The sequence below is a fragment of the Ambystoma mexicanum genome, chromosome 1p (genome assembly GCF_040938575.1).
Source record: "Ambystoma mexicanum isolate Mex_15411 chromosome 1p, UKY_AmexF1_1, whole genome shotgun sequence".
Classification (NCBI taxonomy): domain Eukaryota; kingdom Metazoa; phylum Chordata; class Amphibia; order Caudata; family Ambystomatidae; genus Ambystoma; species Ambystoma mexicanum.
Window position 1 is genome coordinate 738,750,887 of NC_090921.1, and position 20,106 is coordinate 738,770,992.

General features: G+C 45.8%; 1 protein-coding gene across 5 annotated transcripts in view; it reads right to left on the bottom strand.

Annotated features, from left to right (window-relative positions):
* Positions 1-20,106, bottom strand: part of PI4KB (phosphatidylinositol 4-kinase beta) — an 830,203-nt gene that overhangs the window by 706,120 nt on the left and 103,977 nt on the right. For 3 of the 5 annotated variants that reach the window (XM_069650266.1, XM_069650265.1, XM_069650264.1), the window contains exon 2: positions 1,179-2,156. The exons of 1 other annotated variant lie outside the window; for it this stretch is intronic. In XM_069650266.1, coding sequence (XP_069506367.1) covers positions 1,179-2,135 — 957 coding nt within the window. In that variant the 5' untranslated portion in view covers positions 2,136-2,156. Of the gene's footprint in view, positions 1-1,178; positions 2,157-2,524; positions 2,600-20,106 lie in introns of all 5 variants that reach the window. One more of the 5 variants, XM_069650262.1, reaches the window with a different exon arrangement.

Below are 20,106 nucleotides of genomic sequence, written 5' to 3' on the forward strand. Positions count from 1 at the left end.
TTTGTGAAACAGGGATTTGCGGGCAGAATGGCGCACAAAGCCCGTTTTTCGGGGCACATAATTCCATGAATCAGCACCTTAATAGTGCCGTGTACAGAAAACGCAAGCTTTTGTTCTCTTTTCAAACGCTTCTAGTAAAAACGCAGAATACTGGAGCCAACGCCTTCGTGTGCCCATATTTCCAGAATAAATCTTACTTCCAGGATCATAAAGGCACTCGCCTTTATGATCCTGGAAGTAAGATTTCTATGCATTCAGTAAAAAATCTATGCATTCAGTACAGTTTATCCTATTTTCTAACAAATCTTTTATATTAAGTAATAGTACCAGTATGCATTTTATGGACCTAAAAGTATTATAATTCTACACAATATGTATTGTGATGTATTAAAATAAACGCACAAAGCTCTGTACGGAGTTGGCCAGGACTTCATTCCAAAAATCAAGTAGTCTACAAAAGGAAGCAGAGGTTTTTCGCTTGCTCATTGTCAAAATAAGGGAGTTTCTCCCGACCACTTCTTTCTGGAATCTATTTCACTCAAACCCATTAAAAATTCCAAGTCCTGGCTTGCCCAGAACAACTGCCTGCACATTTATGTCCCGTTCTTCCGCACCCAGCTATCTTGTGTGGGTGCCCATTGGAACCGCTCTGACATTTAATATGTCAGAAGAATGAAAAAACCTATCGCATTTATGTTCACTCCAACCCTGCCCAAGACACTTAAGAGATCATCAGCTCTCTGTGTTCCACTCTGCCCCAGGCATGGAGCAGCATCAATGGCACGCCTATAAAAAGGTACATGGGCAACCTATGGAGGTTTCTTTTACATGGAGATGTTTGACAGAGTGAATGTGGGTCCACAAAGAGTAAAAGATAGAGCTCCATCTAGAGTCTAGAGCTGTAGCCATATCTAAACCACCTACCAGATGCTATTTGTAAACCCGTATTTGTCTAATATGAGGCCCAATGGTGTTAGCAACTTGCATTCTCGTGCTAACCTCTACAGAACTTTACAGGATATAATGCAACAAGATATCGGAACAAAATCCAGGAACACGCTGACATTTTTCATTAGCACGTCGAGCACAGGCACTTTCCCACAATTAAGACAAACCTCCTCCTCTTCCCATCTTGACACATATCCCCAATCCTTTCATATGGCAATCTCCTACTTTACCTCCTCATCATTTTCCACTTTCGGGTTACTGGCTGTCCGCTTAAGGTTGCTGTTCAGGCTGATGCTGACCGTTGCATCAGATTTGGAGCGCTGATGAGTCCGTTTGGAAGGGGAGAGCCCAGTGTCAGGAGCTGGGCTAAGCGTGGGAAGCTCCCTCTTCTTATGTGCTGGCTTCAGTTCATCAGAAAGGATAAGCTTGCGCAGCTTGGTCCCACGGGAGTGGCGCTGAGTCGAAATGTGCATGTCCGATGAGTAGGCACCTAGCAGCCAGGCGCACTGTAGTGAAAAGTTGATGCTCTGCCGGCAGCGGTGCACAATGTATGGCTTTATGGCATCTCCCACGTCCTCATCCATGTGGATATACATATTGAGCAGCTGCGGCAGGTAAAAATCCACCTCCTCATTGCGGAAGTAAAATAGTCTATTTCCAATGTAAGCTTGCACCCCAGGCTCCTTGGAATTATACAAGTAGGAAATAGCCATAGAGATGTCAAACAGTTTGGACTCAAAGAGCCTCAACAGCCAAGACTGTTTGGCCGAATTGTTCTTCTGCCGCCTTCGGGCATTTTTGACTGTGTTAATGTCCATCGGCGACTCATCTTCCTCTTTAATTTTTGAAGCGGTTCCCAGCTGGTTCTCCAGATTTTGATGTCCTCCTCGGTTGGTCACATCGCCATTTGTCAGTACTACCTCAACATGCAGGTCACCATCTTCCTCAATGGCTTCACAACCATCTATCTGATCAAGACTCTCCACAGAAACTCCATGCAGCAGTTTCACCTTCTCAAGCACTTCCTCGCATGCCTTTTTTGCCACCTCAGGATCAATTACCAGGGCAAGCTCTCCCACGCCTTCCGAGATAACATCAAGTGGGGCTCCTCCATTGGCCTGCGAGCATGAGCTGGGCATCTGCTCAACAGGTTTCTCTGGTACTGGTTCCACCATGATGTCACCCATCTCAGGGGGAATACTTCAAAACTATGGAAAAAAGACAAAATCTGCATTATAAACATGTAATACACAAACAAAAAATTGAAATATTCAGTTTTCTTGAAATTTAACTAATTCTGAATAAATTGTGTTCATCACACTTGACACATGTAAGAGCGAGCCCACTGATGCGTTATCCTGGTGGACTCTCGCCAATATGAACAGCTTTTATCTTTTTTAACCGTGAAGTAAATACTAGCATTTGGTAAGAGGTTCATATTCATTCTCTCGGCTTCTACTTTACGTTTGCCAGATTTAAGATCTCAGTTTGCTTTATAGGTTTGTATTTTAATTTATTTTCTCCAACTAGCTTCTATTATGCCCGCTCCAGGAGTCAGCCAGGAATCACTGCTTACCCACGAACACCTGTTCGCATTAGACAACGTTGCTTTATTCTTGATAAGCATGGTTTCATATAGGGAGGAAGGTACCTAATAAAAAAAACAAGGAACCCTGCCTTAGGTAGCCAAACATATCAATATCTCAAATTCTTAACATCAGTGATACAAAACCCCACTCAAAATTCTTAGCTTTTGACATTTAAATATATTTTACTATTAAACAAAATGTCACATTTCAAAACCATGTCTTTACAAAATGATGTCAAAACTATATCCTCTAGAATTATGCAAATAGAAGATAATAAAAGTATTCCAATTCCAGATTAATTGGCATTTCGATCCAGTTTGCCTCTTAGTTGGAAACATATTACAACTTCCTTATGTACAGTTAACGCATTCCTAAATGCGTACCGAATTTTGAATCTCATCTAGATGAGAATTATTGTTGAATAATTACTTTGCTAAAATATCTACTACCCAATTACATAGCCATTACAAACAATAGGTTTCTGTATACACAGGGATTAAACCAGTTCACATCGAAACTTCATTGGTGTGCACTTCTCCCTTTTTCAACTGTCCGATTATTATTTCTGTAACTCCTCTTATACATACCTATTTGCTGTTCACTACGATAGGTTTTGGGAAACCCTCGAAGCACAACTTCATGATAGACAAAGTCAATTTTCCTAAAGATGGTGCTTCTTGTATTTTGCTTGTATTGTGGGGAAACCACTCTTGATCTCATCTACAACTTTCGAAATCCTATATGTATGGCAACAAAATAGAAAAGGCAGTTTCCTTTCTTTTGATTGAGATTGACAAATAGTCTGCGATTGGACTCCTCATTCCAAGTCGTCCATCAGCGTCTTTTCATGATCATTTGTACTTGGCAAGAGGGAGAACTGTACCTTACAAGCCTTTTATGGTCTGACTGTCCAAGTGGCATTTTTCTTTGGCAATTTTAAAAAAACCTAGAGTACTTACATATGCCATATTTTTAACTCCTTTTGCTTACATTAGATTAAAAACGGATCTTTTCTGAGAAAAATGTGTCTAGTTTCACAGACTATGAAAACCTTTGCATGTTGTAGAAGAGTGTGCTTGAGGCCAGTGGTAAACAAATACATTCTATTGAACCAACACCAACGCCATATTTTACAGATGCCAACTATCTGCATGCCTAAAATCTGCATTTGCCTGTATTAAATCCGAAACATTGCAGTTATGGCCCGTTGTCCATTGTATATTGCCTCTGCTCAACATGAAAGGCAATGACTCCCTCAGGGCCCAGGGTATGGTAGGAGAATCTAGACATTGTTTGTAGGGTGGGCTATTGGGAATAGCATCTTTAGCAAATTGATTGTTTCATAACGGAGCATAAGAGCTCAGAATAAATTATTTCTCCTATATCATAAAATGCTTAGCAAAAAAAATACAGCCCTGGGTGTACTGTTTACCCCAAAACCCCAAGGCTGCATTGTAATGAATTCCTCCAACCCCAAGACCGACTTCACTGCTCTTTTCTTTCCTCTTTGTGGAAACACAAACGTTCTCAAAATGCTAATTTCTCAAACATCGCAAGGACATCCAGTTACAGGTGTCTCAATCTCGAAGTACTCTTTTTCCTTTCCTCTTCATGGAACACAAAAGCTATGGATATATGGCGTTTGCCTACAATAACAAGGCTGAGCTGCAATCATTCCCTCCCGAGGAATAGAAGAGCTCTGAAAACGCACTCTGCTCAAGATCACACTGTGCTACTGTAAACAACCCATCCATTCCAACACTATCTTAAGGCAACATCCACAATACTATGCTGCAAATGCAATGTCCAATGGCGCCTTCTACTGGGTACACTTCTACAAATTAAACTATATAATTGACTAATATTTTTGGGAGGTTATGTTTCAAGAACGCATTACATTGAAGGGTAACCACCAAACCAACACACTCTCCTTGTCAAACCTCAGAACTACAAGATCAAAGACATTTCTAATTTGCTGGCTAATTTTTATTTGTGGGAAAGAGGTTGGTTTCTCTTGAATAAACATTCGTGCAAGGTACAAAACAAATGTTACTTTGAAGGACTTGTTCATATGTTTTGGTGAATGTGTTCCTCGTGTACGAAAATCAGCACCAGTTTTCATTTCGGTGTTTGTTTGCTCGCTAAAGTTTGATTTGCGAACGAACAGAAGCAGGCCACACTTCAAAGCAAATATCCAATGACTTGGAAGGCCACAAATGAAGGGCTGCATCAGCCACAGAGGCCATGTGCTGTGCATCACTCAATTACACTTTCTAATAAAAATGGATTTGTGCGTTAAAATGTTCTCCTAAAGCACAATGCAGAGATGTATTCACTAGTTTATCATCACAGTACGTCACACATGGCAAGGTTACCATACACGCAGAAATAATATTTTCTACTACAAAACTTTGTGGCTAAACATTAAGCCTGGTTACAATAATGATGTAGCTAAAAGTGGTTTATGAAAAAAAAAGAAAAATAAATGATGGGCCAATACTCCTTAAATCCAGTGTTATAACATGATGTTTGCTTAAAGTATTGTATGTGAAATGTATTAGCATTTCTTTTCTTACAATACAAAAGATATTTTAATATTAATTTTAAAAATAGCTAGTAATTTAACGGACTTCATTTATATTTTGCTTGACCATCTAGGAGTCAAAACGTGCACTTGCCTAAAAAAATGTAAACTATGTTTTTTTTTTAAATTAAAAATAAATATGGGGCTGTATTTAAATAGCAGAAATTGAAACACGACTTTAAAACAAAATTCCAAGTAAAACACGTTGTCTGACTTCGGGAAGGGAGTGGGGGGGATTCGGGGTGGGGGGGGGGGGGGTTGGGTGCCATCAAATCAATATAAATGAAATTCAAGATTCTGAGAATGAGAAAACCTCCCCTATGTGGACCAAACAAACAGTTTGCACTCAAGTGCCATATTGGAAGGTGCTGGGAGCTTAATTAGCGGCTGCTTCTAGAATAGGACAACCTGGTTAGCTTGAAATCAACAAACGATCAGGAGCTACTTTTGGCTTCTGGTGCCGTACAGACATATAGAAGTGACATTAACTTGGAGTATTTAAACATGTTAATCAAGAAGAATTAGAACACATCTAATACATATTTAAACAATGGATCATATATAAAGGGCAAACATTTTGCATCTCATGGTAGATCATGCTTCCTATGCAGTAGCTCATGCCTACAGGGTGATGCCAATACCCAGGAGCTGGTTTTATAGCTCCTGCTCACACCTTAATTTCGAATCCTGACTTTCACTAGAATTCATTCTGCTAAAAATACAAGAGATATCAGATAAAGAATACTGCCTGAAAATTGAGATTGGACGTCACAATATTAAGCTATGGCAGCTTTTTTAAATAGAAGTTTTTTCAGCAACTAAGCCTTTCTGGGCTCTATACTATCCTCACAGAGTGGGCTGTTCTCTTACATTGTGGCCGCTGTTGCGACCTCGAGACTGCAAAGACCTTCAACAAAGAAATGCCAGCCTCTGCCGATGGCGGATTGGCTGAGGCCTTCCTTATGAGCTTCCAGCTCAGGGAGCCAGCTGGCAAAACCAGAATCCCTGAAGGGCCCCCTTTAAGGGTCTGTCGCAGCCCCTGTCTGGAGCCGATAGGGTTCGTTCGGCTCAACTGAACACGTCCTCCATCCGCTGCAATTTGTTGCAACAAAACTACATCGCCACCTGCATCAACATGCAGCTTCAAGCGCTGCGCCCACTACTACAAAGTAAGATAAAAGATCAACACCCCAAACTTGCACGCCTCGCACTCCGATTTCCCTAATTCATGGCCGCCCTTCCCTGGTCTCCTGTGGCCACCATCACCCAGACCAAGTCCCAGGACCACTTTTACTTCATTCCCGCTTCCTTATTCTCACCGATCCGTTTTCGCTGCAGTCAACATTTCCTTTGTCTGATCTGCCCATAGACAGCAAACCGGTATGGCACAATTACCACCTCTAACGCTGTCTGCCTATTCCCACTTGGTCCAATCCACCGCCTTCATTGGCTGGCGACCAATATACATCTAACGCACATCATTCACTAATGCTTTAGCCCCAATGCGTTCCGGTGCGGCTCCTCTCCGGTGTATGTCCATGCTGCATCTTAGTTTGATCTACGATACCACCCCATCTCGCATTATTTCACTCCTCCTTCCATCACACTCCCATCCTCCATTTACTTGTACTGGATGGATCTACGGCATACTTTGTCTTCAACTGCCAGACTACTGGGTTTAGTACGGGACTTAGTAAGCCTGTTGCTGTAGTAAGTGCCCCCCGTAACATGAGGCATGGCTTTTCCAGACTATGCACCTACTTTAATTTTGTCGCTCGTGCATATCTATTCACCTCACCTACTGTAGCCGCTGTACCATGAGGCATGGCTCAGACAGATTATGCTTTCAAGATGCAGCCGAGCATTGTAACCCTATCTGTGGTCCTGCACTTCATATAATGTCACTTTGCACTTACTGTAACTAGCACCTAGATGCCCGAGGGCTTTGCACGCGGCTATAAATGAAAAAAATAAGACCAATGAGGAATGGGATGAAACGAATACAAAATTATAAACTAGTTAGTAAAATAAAAATATTGACGCAACGGATTAGAAGTATGGTGGTCTACACGTGGCTCGATGGAATTACAAATCTGCAGCAAGACCAACAAACCGAATTGTAATAGATATTGATTTTTTTCGGATGAAATGGTGGCGGATCACACCACAGGAAAAAAATAATCAACGTTAAATGAGACAGCCCAATCAAAAAACGAATTCGGATCCAGCAGTACAGGACACAAGCCATCTGAAACCTCTATTATCAACTAATCCAAAACCTTTTTGCATTTTGTTAGACAAAAGATCAGGAGAGGGGAGCATTTGTCAGAAAGTCATCCATCATAGTCACATGAGCACAAGTGAAGAAAATGTGCTTGTTGCCTTATCTCAGAAGGAAGTGACAGACCAAGAAATTAAAGCATTATTAAAAAAGGCTTTAAAGTTATGCACCAGCCAGTTAACCAAGAATGTCAGTGTATAGTAGAACAAGTTACTTACCCCAGGTCATGTTCTTTCGATTGGATGTTCCTCCCATGTATTCCTCATCTTATGATAATTATCCTTCCAGGTTCAGCTGCTTTGGAATTTGACAGGGGGCGCTGTGTGCCTTCTCGTCGAGTCGATGTCCCTTGAGGGCCTCCCTTCGACTGTTGACGTAATCCTTAGTATAAATAGGCACACAGTGCCAGTTGGCTTCAGTTCTGTTTCCCCCTGCCCCTCCTGTAGAGGAATTACCAGGCGTACCATAGACGATAGGCTCCAAGAAAGCGAAAAGTGTAAAGAAACGTAAATTCTATGGCAGAGTAGGCTGGGAGGGACAATGAGGAATACGTGGGAGGAACATCCATTCGCAAGAATGTTACCAGGGATAAGTAACTTGTTCTACGAATGGATTGTGTCCTCCCACGTATTCCTCATTTTATGATAGACTCCCAAAGCAGTAATAATTTGATGGTGGGAGTACGAATTATATTTAGTTTTAAATGTTCTCATGGACTAAATGAAGTACCGCTTTTTCAAATTGTCTTTCCTGACTGGAAATTAAATCCAGGCAGTAAGGTTTCACAAACGTGTGAACAGACAACCAAGTGGCAGCTAAACAAATGCCTGACTGGAACACCTCTCTGAAGAGCAGCAGAGGTTGCCATGCCCCTTGTGGAATGCGCTCCAGCATTCCGGCGGGTCTTTTCCCGCTAACCTTGAACATTCCCCAATAGCCAGGATGATACATCTGGATAGGGTTTGTTTTGTCACAGCTAGCTTATGTAATCTTTCTTCCTCCTTTCCATAAAAAGGAGGTGGGTAGACAGTTGGCAAAATTATCTTTTGTGACAATTGGTAGTCATAGATAACATTAGGTAGGAAATGTTTTACCTTGAGAACAACCTTGTCTTTATAGAAAACAGTATGTGGATGTTTACAGAAAAGTGCCTGCAACTCGCTTACCCTGCGGGCTGACGTTATTGCTATTGGCAAAACAGTTTTCAAAGTTAACAATCTTGATGGGCACATATGTATTGGCTCAAAAGGGATGCATGTGAGAAATTGTATAAGATCGCATATATGAACTTGGAAAGGAACTGGTGGGAATACGTTAGTAAGACCCTTTAGGAATTGAACAATCAGAAGGATTTTAAAACATGAATCCTCTTCTGAAGAGCGCTTAAAAATAGACAGCGCCACTAGGTAACCATTAATTGTTCCAATCTGAAGCCCCACATTTGCCAGATTTAATTAAAAAAAGAAAGCACCATAGGTGTCACAAAGAAAAGGGTCCACAGTCCTATCCCTGCACCAACTGCTAAATTTGTTCCAACGGCAGCGGGACAAAGATTTTGTTGCTGGCCTTCTGGCCGAAAGCAAGATCTCCATTACATCATCCGGAAAGTCCCAATCCCTGTATCTCAACTTCTCAGAAACCAGGCATGTAGGTTGAGCGTCCTCTGAATGCAGTACCGGACGTTCCTCTCGCGAGAGAAGGTCCTCCATTTGTGAAAGACATACTGGAGGGCAGATGGACATGTCCAGAAGGTCCGGGTACCACGTCCTCCTGGCCCAATACAGGGCAATTAAGATCATCGATTTTCTGAACTTTCTCAACCTCTTGATCACGTGAGGAATGATGGGGACTGGAGGAAATGCGTATAAGAGTGGAAACTCCCTGGCCACTACGAACGCATGCCCTAGAGCTCCTCTTGGAGGAAAATCCCTGGAGCAAAACAGTTTGCACTTCCGGTTGACACTGGTCGCGAACAGATCCACTTGAAGGGTACCCCAAAGAGTGAAGATCTCCTGAAGGGCTTCCTGAGGTGAAAAGGAAGGCAGTAACTTTGGGCTACGGTTTCCAGTGCCCAAGCATTTGAAGTAATGCCACGCCATTCTTTCAGTGCTGAGCAAGTCTGCCTCCAACTGGGGTCTTGTGATTCAAGGCCTCAGGCGGCTGAGGGTAAAAGTACTGCTGCTTGGGCTGATTTAGCACCGCTCTCTCGTCCACGAGGGAATCGTCTCAGACCTCTATGACCTGCTTGTCCTCTGCCTCCTGAGGAGTAGAATCTAAAGGACTTACCCCCTTCAAGAAGATGAACCGGGGTAGGAGTGTTGAGGCTGTCTAATGGGGTTAGGAAAGATTTCCATTTCATATCTAATTTTCCCTCCAGTTGTGTACCCCCCAACTTTTTGCTGCAGTTATGCACCATAATTTGACTTTGCCGAACTAGAAGGTCTGCGAAGGCGATTCGACCCATTGGAATAGTGAAACTAACTATTCTCGGCACCTTCATCAAACACTACAACTAAGCCTTCTCAAAGTGTCCCTGGGTCAACTAAAGGGCTGACCAGCTTGCGCAGGACCTTTGCTCCGATACCGCCGCCGTATCGAGGAGGCCCTTGAAACTTGGTACATCGCAAGCTCTGTGTTCACGGCACTCACACCAAATTTCGTACACTTGGCTTTTCCGGTCTGAAATAAAGAGAGAAAGCCCAAACTGGATGACGAACGCCCAGCCATGGTGACGAACTTTGAAAGTGCATTGCAGCTGTGCCCCTCTGTACTCTGATGCCTGCTACAGTGAAACTGGCCTATTCCATCCACCAGGAGCAGAGAAATCACCACTGTCCCATTTGGGAATCAATGCTGTTAACTTTGTTGCTGAAAGCCACAGAGCCGCGAGATTGCTGCATTTGAACCTGCAACCGAATTGGACTTAAATGCTGAAGTTTGGTAAGGAGTGTGCCAGGGGTCAGTGAGTAACTGCAACCCTTACCTGTGGCCCCTAGCATAGCCATCAATTTTTACACATGAGTGGCCCCCGAGGGCCCACTCGCCCTTCCTACTGGAAACTTTTCTGCCCTCACGGGTAGACCCTCCATGAATAGTGGGAACCTATTCTGCATCACCTCACCCACCTTCCTGTGCTGCTACAGTCCCTTCAAGAGACCCCGTTTTCGCCCATCTGCACTACCGCGTGCGCCAGCATTGCAAGTACATTTGAGGAATAGGCTCCCCTCTTAGCATTGTGATTACTGCAGAACTGCCTAAAGACTCTTTGCACTACCTGCTTCCTTCCCTTTTGTAGGTTGTGGTCCAGTTTCGTGCATTAACCCTCTAGGCCGCTTGGTTTTGTATATTGATTGGCCTGGCTTGTCCAGAAGATTAACCTGTTCCAAGAAACTAGGCTGGCCTTCTGAACCTCTGCCCACCAGGTCAGAGTTCAGAAATCCATTTTAACAAATGGCAGCACTACGATTTAGCCGCCACCTTGAAGGTCTGCAGCTTTTCCAAACTTTCATGAGCCTTGCTGTCTAACAGCCTTGAGCCGTCAAAGGGCATGTAGACTGCACATCTGGTGCAAATCCGGACTTCCTCAACCACGCAAATCTGGGCAACAGTACTAGTTGCCATGGATCTGCTGAAGCGATCTACAGTATCCAGAGCTGACAGGAGGCATTCACACATTGCCTCCTTACCATCCTTGACGATAGCCAGGAAGCTGTCTTTCCCTCTCCTTCTTGGGTGGGGTCAGCTGCCACAGCTACGCAGTCCCACAGGGTAAACGTAAACTTTGACAAGGCACAGGTCGCGTTAGTTGATTTTAAAGCCATTGTACCAGCAGTAAATATTTTTCTCGCCCAGGCATCCACTCTCTTATCATCCCTATCGAGAGACGGAATGGAGGGGTACGCCGATTGCTTGGTAGCTATAGCAGCTTGAACCACCAGACTTTCTGGTGTTGGATGCTTTAAGTACTCTGGGTCACTTCTGGATTTTTTTGGCAAAATCTTTATTGCAGCTGCAGTCTCTGGTATTTCCCAATTTGTTGAGACACTTTTTTGTAGGGCAATGTAAAAAGGCAAAATTGGATCTCTTTGGGGACACTGATCCAAAATATCTGTCAGGTCATCCTGCTCGAAAGAAGGTGTAGGCCTGCTCCAACCTAAACATTCTACCACCTTGCTCATTAGTTGCGGAGTCAGCGTGGTCAGTAGGATCTGGTTCACCAAATTCCAGTTCTGCAGAGGTATCTATACCACTGGCTCTAGGTTATCATACAGGTCTTAACCTAGACTCTACAGAAAACAACTCCTCTGGCACATTTGCGGTGCCATATTGTAACCCAAATGGTGGTGTATCATCATTTGAAGGCTCATTGTCTTCATAGATTGAGGTTGGAGACTTAAGAAGAACAAGTTACTTACCAATTGGTAACGTTCTTTCGACTGGATGTTTCTCCAACGTATTCCTCATCTTAGATGCATTCCATCCAGCTCCAGCTGCTTCAGAATTCCCCCCTCCACCCTTCGGCAGACGGTGCCGTGCGTCGATGTCGTCGAGGTCCCTCGGAAGCCTCCGTCGAGGGTGACATCATCGGTTATACAAGTAGCACGCACGGTGGCCGTTGGCCTCAGTTCCGTTTTTCCTCCTCTTGCTTTGTTGTAGGGATAGTGCAGGTAGCCCGGTGTCAGCCTTGCGAGAGTTGAAGTGGCACCTGGAAAATCGACAGAGGGGTAGGATGGGAGGGTGATGAGGAATACGTTGGAGGAACATCCAGTCGAAAGAACGTTACCAGTTGGTAAGTAACTTGTTCTTCGAATGGATTGTGTCCTCCAACGTATTCCTCATCTTAGATAGACTCCCAAAGCAGCATAGAGAACTCTCTGCAGGAGGGAGTAGATTTTTAATATTACTATATGGCCGAATATATCACTGCTTTACCGAAAGCAAGCTCTTTAGACTGGGAAGCATCCAGACTATAGAATTTAGAAAACGTGTGCAGCGATGACCAAGTTGCTGCTTCACAATTGATTTTATGGGAACACGGGCTGTGGAAGAGGCTATACCTCTGGTGGAATGGGCCCTTAAGCCTTCTGGTGGGTCTTTGCCCGCCAATCTGTAGCATTATGAAATGCAAAGCACAATCCAACGTGATATGGTTTGTTTTGAAACCGACTGACCCAATTTCCTTCCGGTTGATTATCTACTCTAAGCTTGGAAAGCCTAGAAATGTAAAAGCTTAGAGCTCTTCTTGGATCCAGTCTATAATCTTTTCTCCTCCTTACTGGGATGAGGTGGAGGGTAGAATGCAGGCAGAATAATTTTCTGATTTAAATAGAAATCAGACACAACTTTAGGCAAAAATGAGGGTTTAACCCTCAATAACACTGTCCCCTGTGGAACACAGTATAGGGTGGCCCAGAAGATAGTGCCTGCAATTCGCTCACTCTTCTTGCAGATGTAAAAGCAATCAGGAAAGCTGTTTACAATGTTAACAACCTTAATGGACAAGTGTGCAAGGATTCAAAGGGGGCACACATTAAAAACTTTAAAACCAGCTTAATGTCCCAAACTGGGACTTGGAAAGGATAAGGAGGAAACACATTAGTGTATCCCTTTAAGAATTGTGTTATCAAAGGAATTTTAAAGTAGGAACATTCTTCTGAAGAGCGCTTGAAAATGGAAAGCGCTGCAAGATAACCTTTAACGGTCCCAACATTTAGGCCTCTATGTGCCAGGTACAAGAGAAAGGACAAGACTTCTGGGATCGAACATAGAAAAGGATCAACATTCTTTTCTCTGCACCAGTTGCAAAACCTTTTCCAATGGCAACGGTATAGAGATTTTGTTGCTGGCCTTCTTGCCGAAAGCAACACCTCCATGACGTCATCTGGAAGGTCCCAATCCTTGCATCTCAGCCTTTCAGATACCAAGCATTAAGGTTGAGAGTCTTGACCTCTGGATGAAGAACCTGGCAACTCCATTTGTGAGAGAAGGTCCCCTCTCTGAGGAAGACGTAACATAGGACAGATGGACATGTCTAGAAGGTCTGAGTACCACGTTCTCCTGGCCCAATCCGGGGCAATTAGGATGTGGTTTCTGAACCGTCTCAATCTTCTGATGACCTGAGGAATGACGGGCATCAGAGGTAACGCGTATAATAGTAGGAAGTTCCACTCCACCACTAACGCGTCCCTTACGGATCCTCTCGGGGGAAATTCCCTTGAGCAACACCTTTCACATTTCTGGTTTATTCCGGTCGCACACAGGTCTACTTGAGGGGTTCCCCAAAGGGCGAAGATCTTTTGAAGGACTTCCTGAGCCAGTTCCCACTCGTGGCACACCGTGCTCTGCCTGCTCAGAGCGTCCGCCGTCATATTCTCCTCCCCGGCTAGATGAACTGCCGTTAAGGAGATTCCTTCTTGAATTGCGCAATACCAGAGCCGCATTGCCTCTCTGCACAGAGATTGTGACCCCTACACCTCCTCTTTCGTTTAGATAAGGCATGGCCACTGTGTTGTCTGTCATTATCAGGACATTTTATCCTCTGACAGATGGCAGAAAAGCCTTCAGCGCTAGTCTAATTGCTCTCAGCTCTAAAAGGTTGATGTGTAGTTTGGACTCCGATGGAGACCAACGACAGCTGATTGTCAGATGATGAGCTCCCCACCCCATGAGTGAGGCGTCCGTCACTACTGTAATATCCGGCCATGGTTGCCAAAAATGTTCTCCTTTTAGGATGTTCTCTGTGCAAGTCCACCACAGAAGATCCTGTCGAACCTTGTTCGGAATCTGAAGATCCGTCATTTGACCTGAGAACTGCGACCATCGAGTCTTTGGAGCCCATTGAATGGCCTCTGGAACTAGGAAGATGCAGGATGCCATGAGGCCGAGCAATCTTAAGAAGTCATAGGCCTGGACATTTTGGCCATTTTGGAATATGGAAACCATCTGAGGAATGTCTTGAGCCCTTGACTTGGGAGGCAAGCTCTTTCCCGAGGATGTGTCTAATAATACAGCCCCTATGTATTGGAGCTGTTGGGAAGGCGTCATTTGTGACTTCTTGAAATTGAGGGAGAAGCCCAGTCTGTGGAGGAAGTGGCAGGTGACTTTCAGATGATCCAAGGCTTGATTGGCAGAACGTGCCCTGATCAATCAATCGTCTAGGTAGGGGTAAATGTGAATCCCCCCCCCCCCCGCCCATCTCCTGAGGTGCGATGCCACCACCTCCTTTAATTTGGGGGGAAGACCCTCGGGGCGGAGGTGAACCCGAATGGCAGGACTCGAAACGGATGGTGTGAGTCGCCAACTACGAACCTCAGGTATTTTCTGTGCTCGAGATGAATTGGCACATGAAAATAAATAAGCATCCTAGAGGTCCAATGACACCAACCAATCCTGAAGTTGAAGGGCCTGAAGGAACTGAGAAAGAGTGACCATCTTCAACTTGTCTTTCCTGAGGAGCTTGTTCAAGCCTCTTAAGTCCAAGATGGGTACCAGTCCTCCGTCCTTTTTGGGAATAAAAAAATATGGGGAGTACCATCCCTTGTTCCTCTCCGCTACAGGTACCGGTTATATAGCACCTTTCTCCAGAAGGGTTAAGACTTCCTGCTGTAGGAGCGGGTCTGGAAACTTCAAAGAGCGTCTCCTTGGTGGATTGCTTTGAGGTTGCATTAGAAAAGGAAGACAGTAACCTTGGGCTATTATTTCTAGAGCCAAAACATCTGAAGTAATGGCTTGCCATTCTTGCAGATGCTGGGAAAGCCTACCTCCCACAGGTGTCTTGTGATGCAAGTCCTCAAAGGGGTTTTGTGGTGGTTGCTGCGGCCGCTGATGGGAAAGAGGCTGCAGCTGGGGCTGGCTTTGCACGTTTTCCTCGTCCACCACAAGTGGCCTTTTTCTGGCCTCTTTGACTGGCCATTCCTCTCGCCTTCCCATAGGAGGAGAAATACCGATAGGATCGTCCCCTCCAAGATTGTCCTGATGCACAAAAAGACTGGAGGTTGCCTAATAGCAGCTCCTAAAGACTTGGCAGCCGCTTTTGAGGTCTGCAACCTCTCAATTCTCTCGTCAGCCTCGTTGCCAAAAAGGTGAGACCCGTCAAAGGGCATATTCTGGTGCAAAACCCGACTTCTGTAACCACGCAAATCTGTGCATTACTGTGCTAGTGCCCATGGACCTGCTCACACTATCTGCAGTGTCCAATCCAGACTGAAGGGATTCCTGCACGGCCTCCTTTCCATCTTTAACAATGGCTAGAAATCCTTCCCCTTCACTCCCTTCTGGTATGTGCTCCGCCGCCATTGCAATGCACTCCCACAGAGTATACGAAAATTTTGCCAAGGCACATGTGGAGTTGGATGATTTTAACGCCATACTCCCAGCTGAAAATACCTTGCGTGCCCAACCATCCACACGCTTGTCGTCCCTACCCAGAGGGATAGAAGGGTATGCCACATTACTTGAAGCTGTGGCTGCCTGGATCACCAGACTCTCAGGAGTAGGGTGCTTAGACAGATAGCCGGGGTCGCTACTGGAAGGGCGGTATTTTGAAGTAAGGGACTTATTCACCAGAGGAATAGAGTCCAGCATTGTAACGCTCACCACAGGGGCGTCGATCTGAACTGGACAGCTGCGGTCTCCACCAATGTGACGCGTAGTGCCGAGATGACGGACTGGACTGGCCCACCTAGCTTCGTTTGCTTGGCCCGTAGGAATATTCTTCTGCAAATGGAGAAAGGTAATTAACCACCCGTGGAGTTGAGCTTTAACCCCCCCCCTCCCCACTCCCGCCGATCTCCCCACTGACCACCTTTGATGTCCCCTCTTAGAGTCTCACCTGATGGTTTGGAAAGATGAGCTCTCCATCCTGCATTGAGCGCAGGGGCGCGTAGATAACCAGTTGCTTCACTGGCTCAAAGGAATTGGTGAGTTCCAAAACAATATTGACTCTGAGAGTCCCGACAAAACGCAGTAAGTATGTAGTTCATAACAGTTCAAATGTCTGACTTTCACTGTGTCCGATTCCTTGCAGGTTGCAGCCTGACCCTAGCGAAAAGTTCCTCATGGCAACCGGTAATATTCAGGTAAGGATTTGTATTATCCAACACAGTTCGATAAAATAATGTCCATATGTAACCTGTTGCTTTCTCCCTTATTCAGGCGCTGAGAGAAAGTATGAAGTCTCGGGGAATAATGCCTCCGGCAGTAAAATCAGGTAAGTCTATTGTGGTGAGGAGGTTTTCCTTTGTTTGTCCCTTTTTTTCACCTTGCTGTCCTTTTGTTTCCCCTTAGGGGCCGGGGTTCAGCGAGGATGCAGTGGAAGCTGCGCCGACCCGTGAAGAGGAATAGTACCCCCGGTGGTAAAATCAGGTAAGTCTATGGGGGTTAACTAATATTGCCTCTGTGTATTCCCTTGGCTCACCTTGCTGTTCTCGTCTTCCCCTTAGGTGCCGGAGTGCGGCGGGAACATGCAGAAGGATGCAGTGGAATGTGAAGATGCTGCGAAGGCCGGTGAATTCAGCACGGCGCTGCAGCAGGCGAGGCGACGCGCATAAAATAACTTCTTTCTTCCAGCTCGAAGGCACGATGGATCGGGAATTCAGGTAAGGATCAAAGGTATTGCTCTTGTTCTAACCTTTGCTCCTTCTTTCTCCCTTTTTCTAGGAGCTCCAGACTGGAGGCGGGCGTGGCAGAAGACTGGATGCAGACTTGCAGGCACGGTGAGCGTTACGCTGCTGGATGCAGAATAACGAGAAGCGTGTGATGCTCGTCGGGCGTGGTTTAAATAGCCTCCCCCAGCCCCACCCGAGTTAAAAAAAAACAAAAAAAAACAAAAATTAGTCCCTAGGTAAATTAGTCCCTTCCAAGCCTCTTTTGGCTTGGAGCTCTTGCAGCATGGTCTGCATCAGGTAAATTTTAATCTAGGAGCCTGGCGCCTATGTCGCCAGGACTGACTCTCCATATGAGCCTGGCGCCATAGGTGCCAGGACTGCACCCAAATAGCCCCTAGCAGGGGTTGTTGGGCTTGGTTAGAATAACTTGATGCCTGCTTCAGGGGTTGCTGACTTGGTCTGGGTCCCCGGGGGTAGGCATCATGACAGGCACCTCAAATTTTTGGCCACATGGAAGGGTAAGATCGGATCTTCAGTGGCACCATGATCCAATATATCAGTCAGATCATCCTGGATGAACTGAGTTGGTGGTCTAGCCTATCCTAAGTATTCGACCACCTATGTTATTAGTTGTCGGTATGAGGGACTGGCATGTTCCCTGGTTCTAGCCTGCCAAAATCTGTTTCAGGTGAAGTATCAATTCCACTTGCATTATGCAAGGTTTCCACCAGATCCCTCATCCTGCTTTCCTCAGAAATCAGGCATTCTGGGACATTTGGGGTGCAATATTCCAGTCCAAAAACATTCTCCTCGTCAGACCTCTCCTGTTCTTCAAAAATTGAAGTTAAGGATTTGAAAAATGATTTCCTTGGAAGAGGTTTAAAACCCTTTTCTGGGAGAGGTGGGAGAGGTGTATCAGTGGAACCTGAAGACATTACAGCCTTTGCAGCCTTCTCTTTTGCTGTTATTTTGACAGCTTCTGGCTGAGTTAGCCAAGTTGGAGCCTTTGGAATAATTGGCACCGAGGGCTTTGGGGTCAACGTCGACAAAGGAGTCGATGGCGCCGAAGAAATAGTGGTCGCCGACGAGTTGACTTCGAGGGCGTTGAGGCGCTCTTCGAAGACTTACCCTTAGAGGTGTGTCGGGTTCCAGACGGCATCGGTGACCTTGAACGGCCGACTCGAGCAATCTTTTTCGCTCGCGCTCCAGAGGGTTCCCGATCCTTTCTCCTTCGATCACCTGGGCTCGAGGGGACGCGAGTGTCGGAACGGTAACGCTCCCAGCCGGCTTCCGAAGAAGGTGCAGAACGAGGCGTAGCCTTTTCAAACACCTACTTTTATTCCGAGTGCTTCCCATTCTTCGGAGGAAGAATGTTTTGTGGGGCATTTCATTTTGGGATTCGTCCGAAGACTAGGTGGAAGGGGACCAGTGGCGTTTTTTCTTGGACTTTTTCGTCGAAGACTAAGAGTGGTGTGAACCACTTGGGACATAGACCGATGCTTTTGCCTTTCGCGTCAAGGCTCGACTCGATGCTAGAGGGTTTTCGCCCTACCTGCAGTTTTCCCTTCCTCTCTCACAAGGCCTTCCCCGTCATTGCCTGACACTTCGTACAGCCTCCATGTCGTGGCCTTCACCGAGACACCACAGACATTCTCAGTGCAGGTCTGTGATGGACATTTTCGAACCGCAGGATTTACACTTTTTGAATCCCGAACGCGGGGTCGTATTCGGGGCCAAAACAGCTGAAGCTGGATGGAATACATCTAATATGAGGACGCAACCCATTCGAAAATCTTTCTTTGGCAAGGTTTGAAATCCTTTTCCTGGGTTACTATTGGCTTCAACAACTTCGAAGAAATCGACAATGACTTTGAAGGTGGTGTCAATTTTGTTGGTGTCGACTTCGACACTGGCGTCAACGGCATGTTAGCAAGGGCGTCTGAGTTGTCGACGTTTTATGCATTTTTTCGGATGAACGCTCAATGGCCTAGATTCCTGACTTGTCTAAGCCCTCAAAGATTTCTCATCGGATCGAGATTTTTGTCGATGCAGTTCTAGCCTATGGCTCGGATTCGAATGATTTTTGTCTTCAACTTGCCTTTGTTGTCTTGATTTAGATTTACAAGGGCATGGGCTTTCTGCTTGTCCTTCGAGGGGGGTCAGGCCGCATTCTCGAAGAGTTTAAGCATTTCTTTATAAAACGCATCCCATTTAGCTGGGGAGTCGGACATTTGACCTCTAGTGATTCCTCAGCAGAGGTAATCAAAGGTTGTCAAGCAGAGAAGTGCGTGAGAACTGAGTACCTGTTTTCTTGACTGTGGTTCTAGTTGGGACCGCCAGGCTGCATCCAGTGAATTGACAAGCATGTGACTCGGGGAACCAGCCTCTCCACCACCCTAATGACACAGGGTGGTGAATGGACCAACTCCCAGCGTCACGGAAGACACTCTCCTGATTAACGTGACGAAGGGACTGTGCAAGCACAGGCAGGAGAGGCCACAGTCTGATGGAAGGTTACTGGATACTGGTGAAGTCCAAAAGAGTCTTTTCCAGAGGTACGTGATCCAGTGAAGAAGCGAGATAGTCCGGGATACTTCTCAGATGAATACAGGGAAAGGCCCCCAGTCCACGGGAAGACAAGTTCCAGCAGATTCACGTAGCTGGTCAGGGATGACGGATCTGCTCGAGGTACAGTAGGTCCAAGGACGAGGCACCAGGCAGGACCAAACAGGAAGAGGGAACCAGATCGGGAGGGGAGACCACCAAGAGTAGGGATTCCTAAGGTAAGTCCCAAAACAGTGAACGAGGGCCCCCAGGAAGCAAGAGGAGAAGCTGGCCCAAAAAGACCCAGGGAGAAGCCCAGGAAAGAAAGCGGGAGTCCCCAGGGAAAAGCAGGGAAAACTGGAAACCGGACCCAGGGAGGCTCAAAAACAGACAGGAGCAAGGAGGACCCAGGCAGGTAGTAGGAGACTGGGACCAGGCAGGCAGGGAACCCACAAGGCAGGGAAAACAAGAGCAGGTTGGTGCAAGGCAAGGCCAGGCACAGGGAAGCAGGAACCACAGGTGGCTGGAGCGAGCAACACGACCGAAGCAACCGCG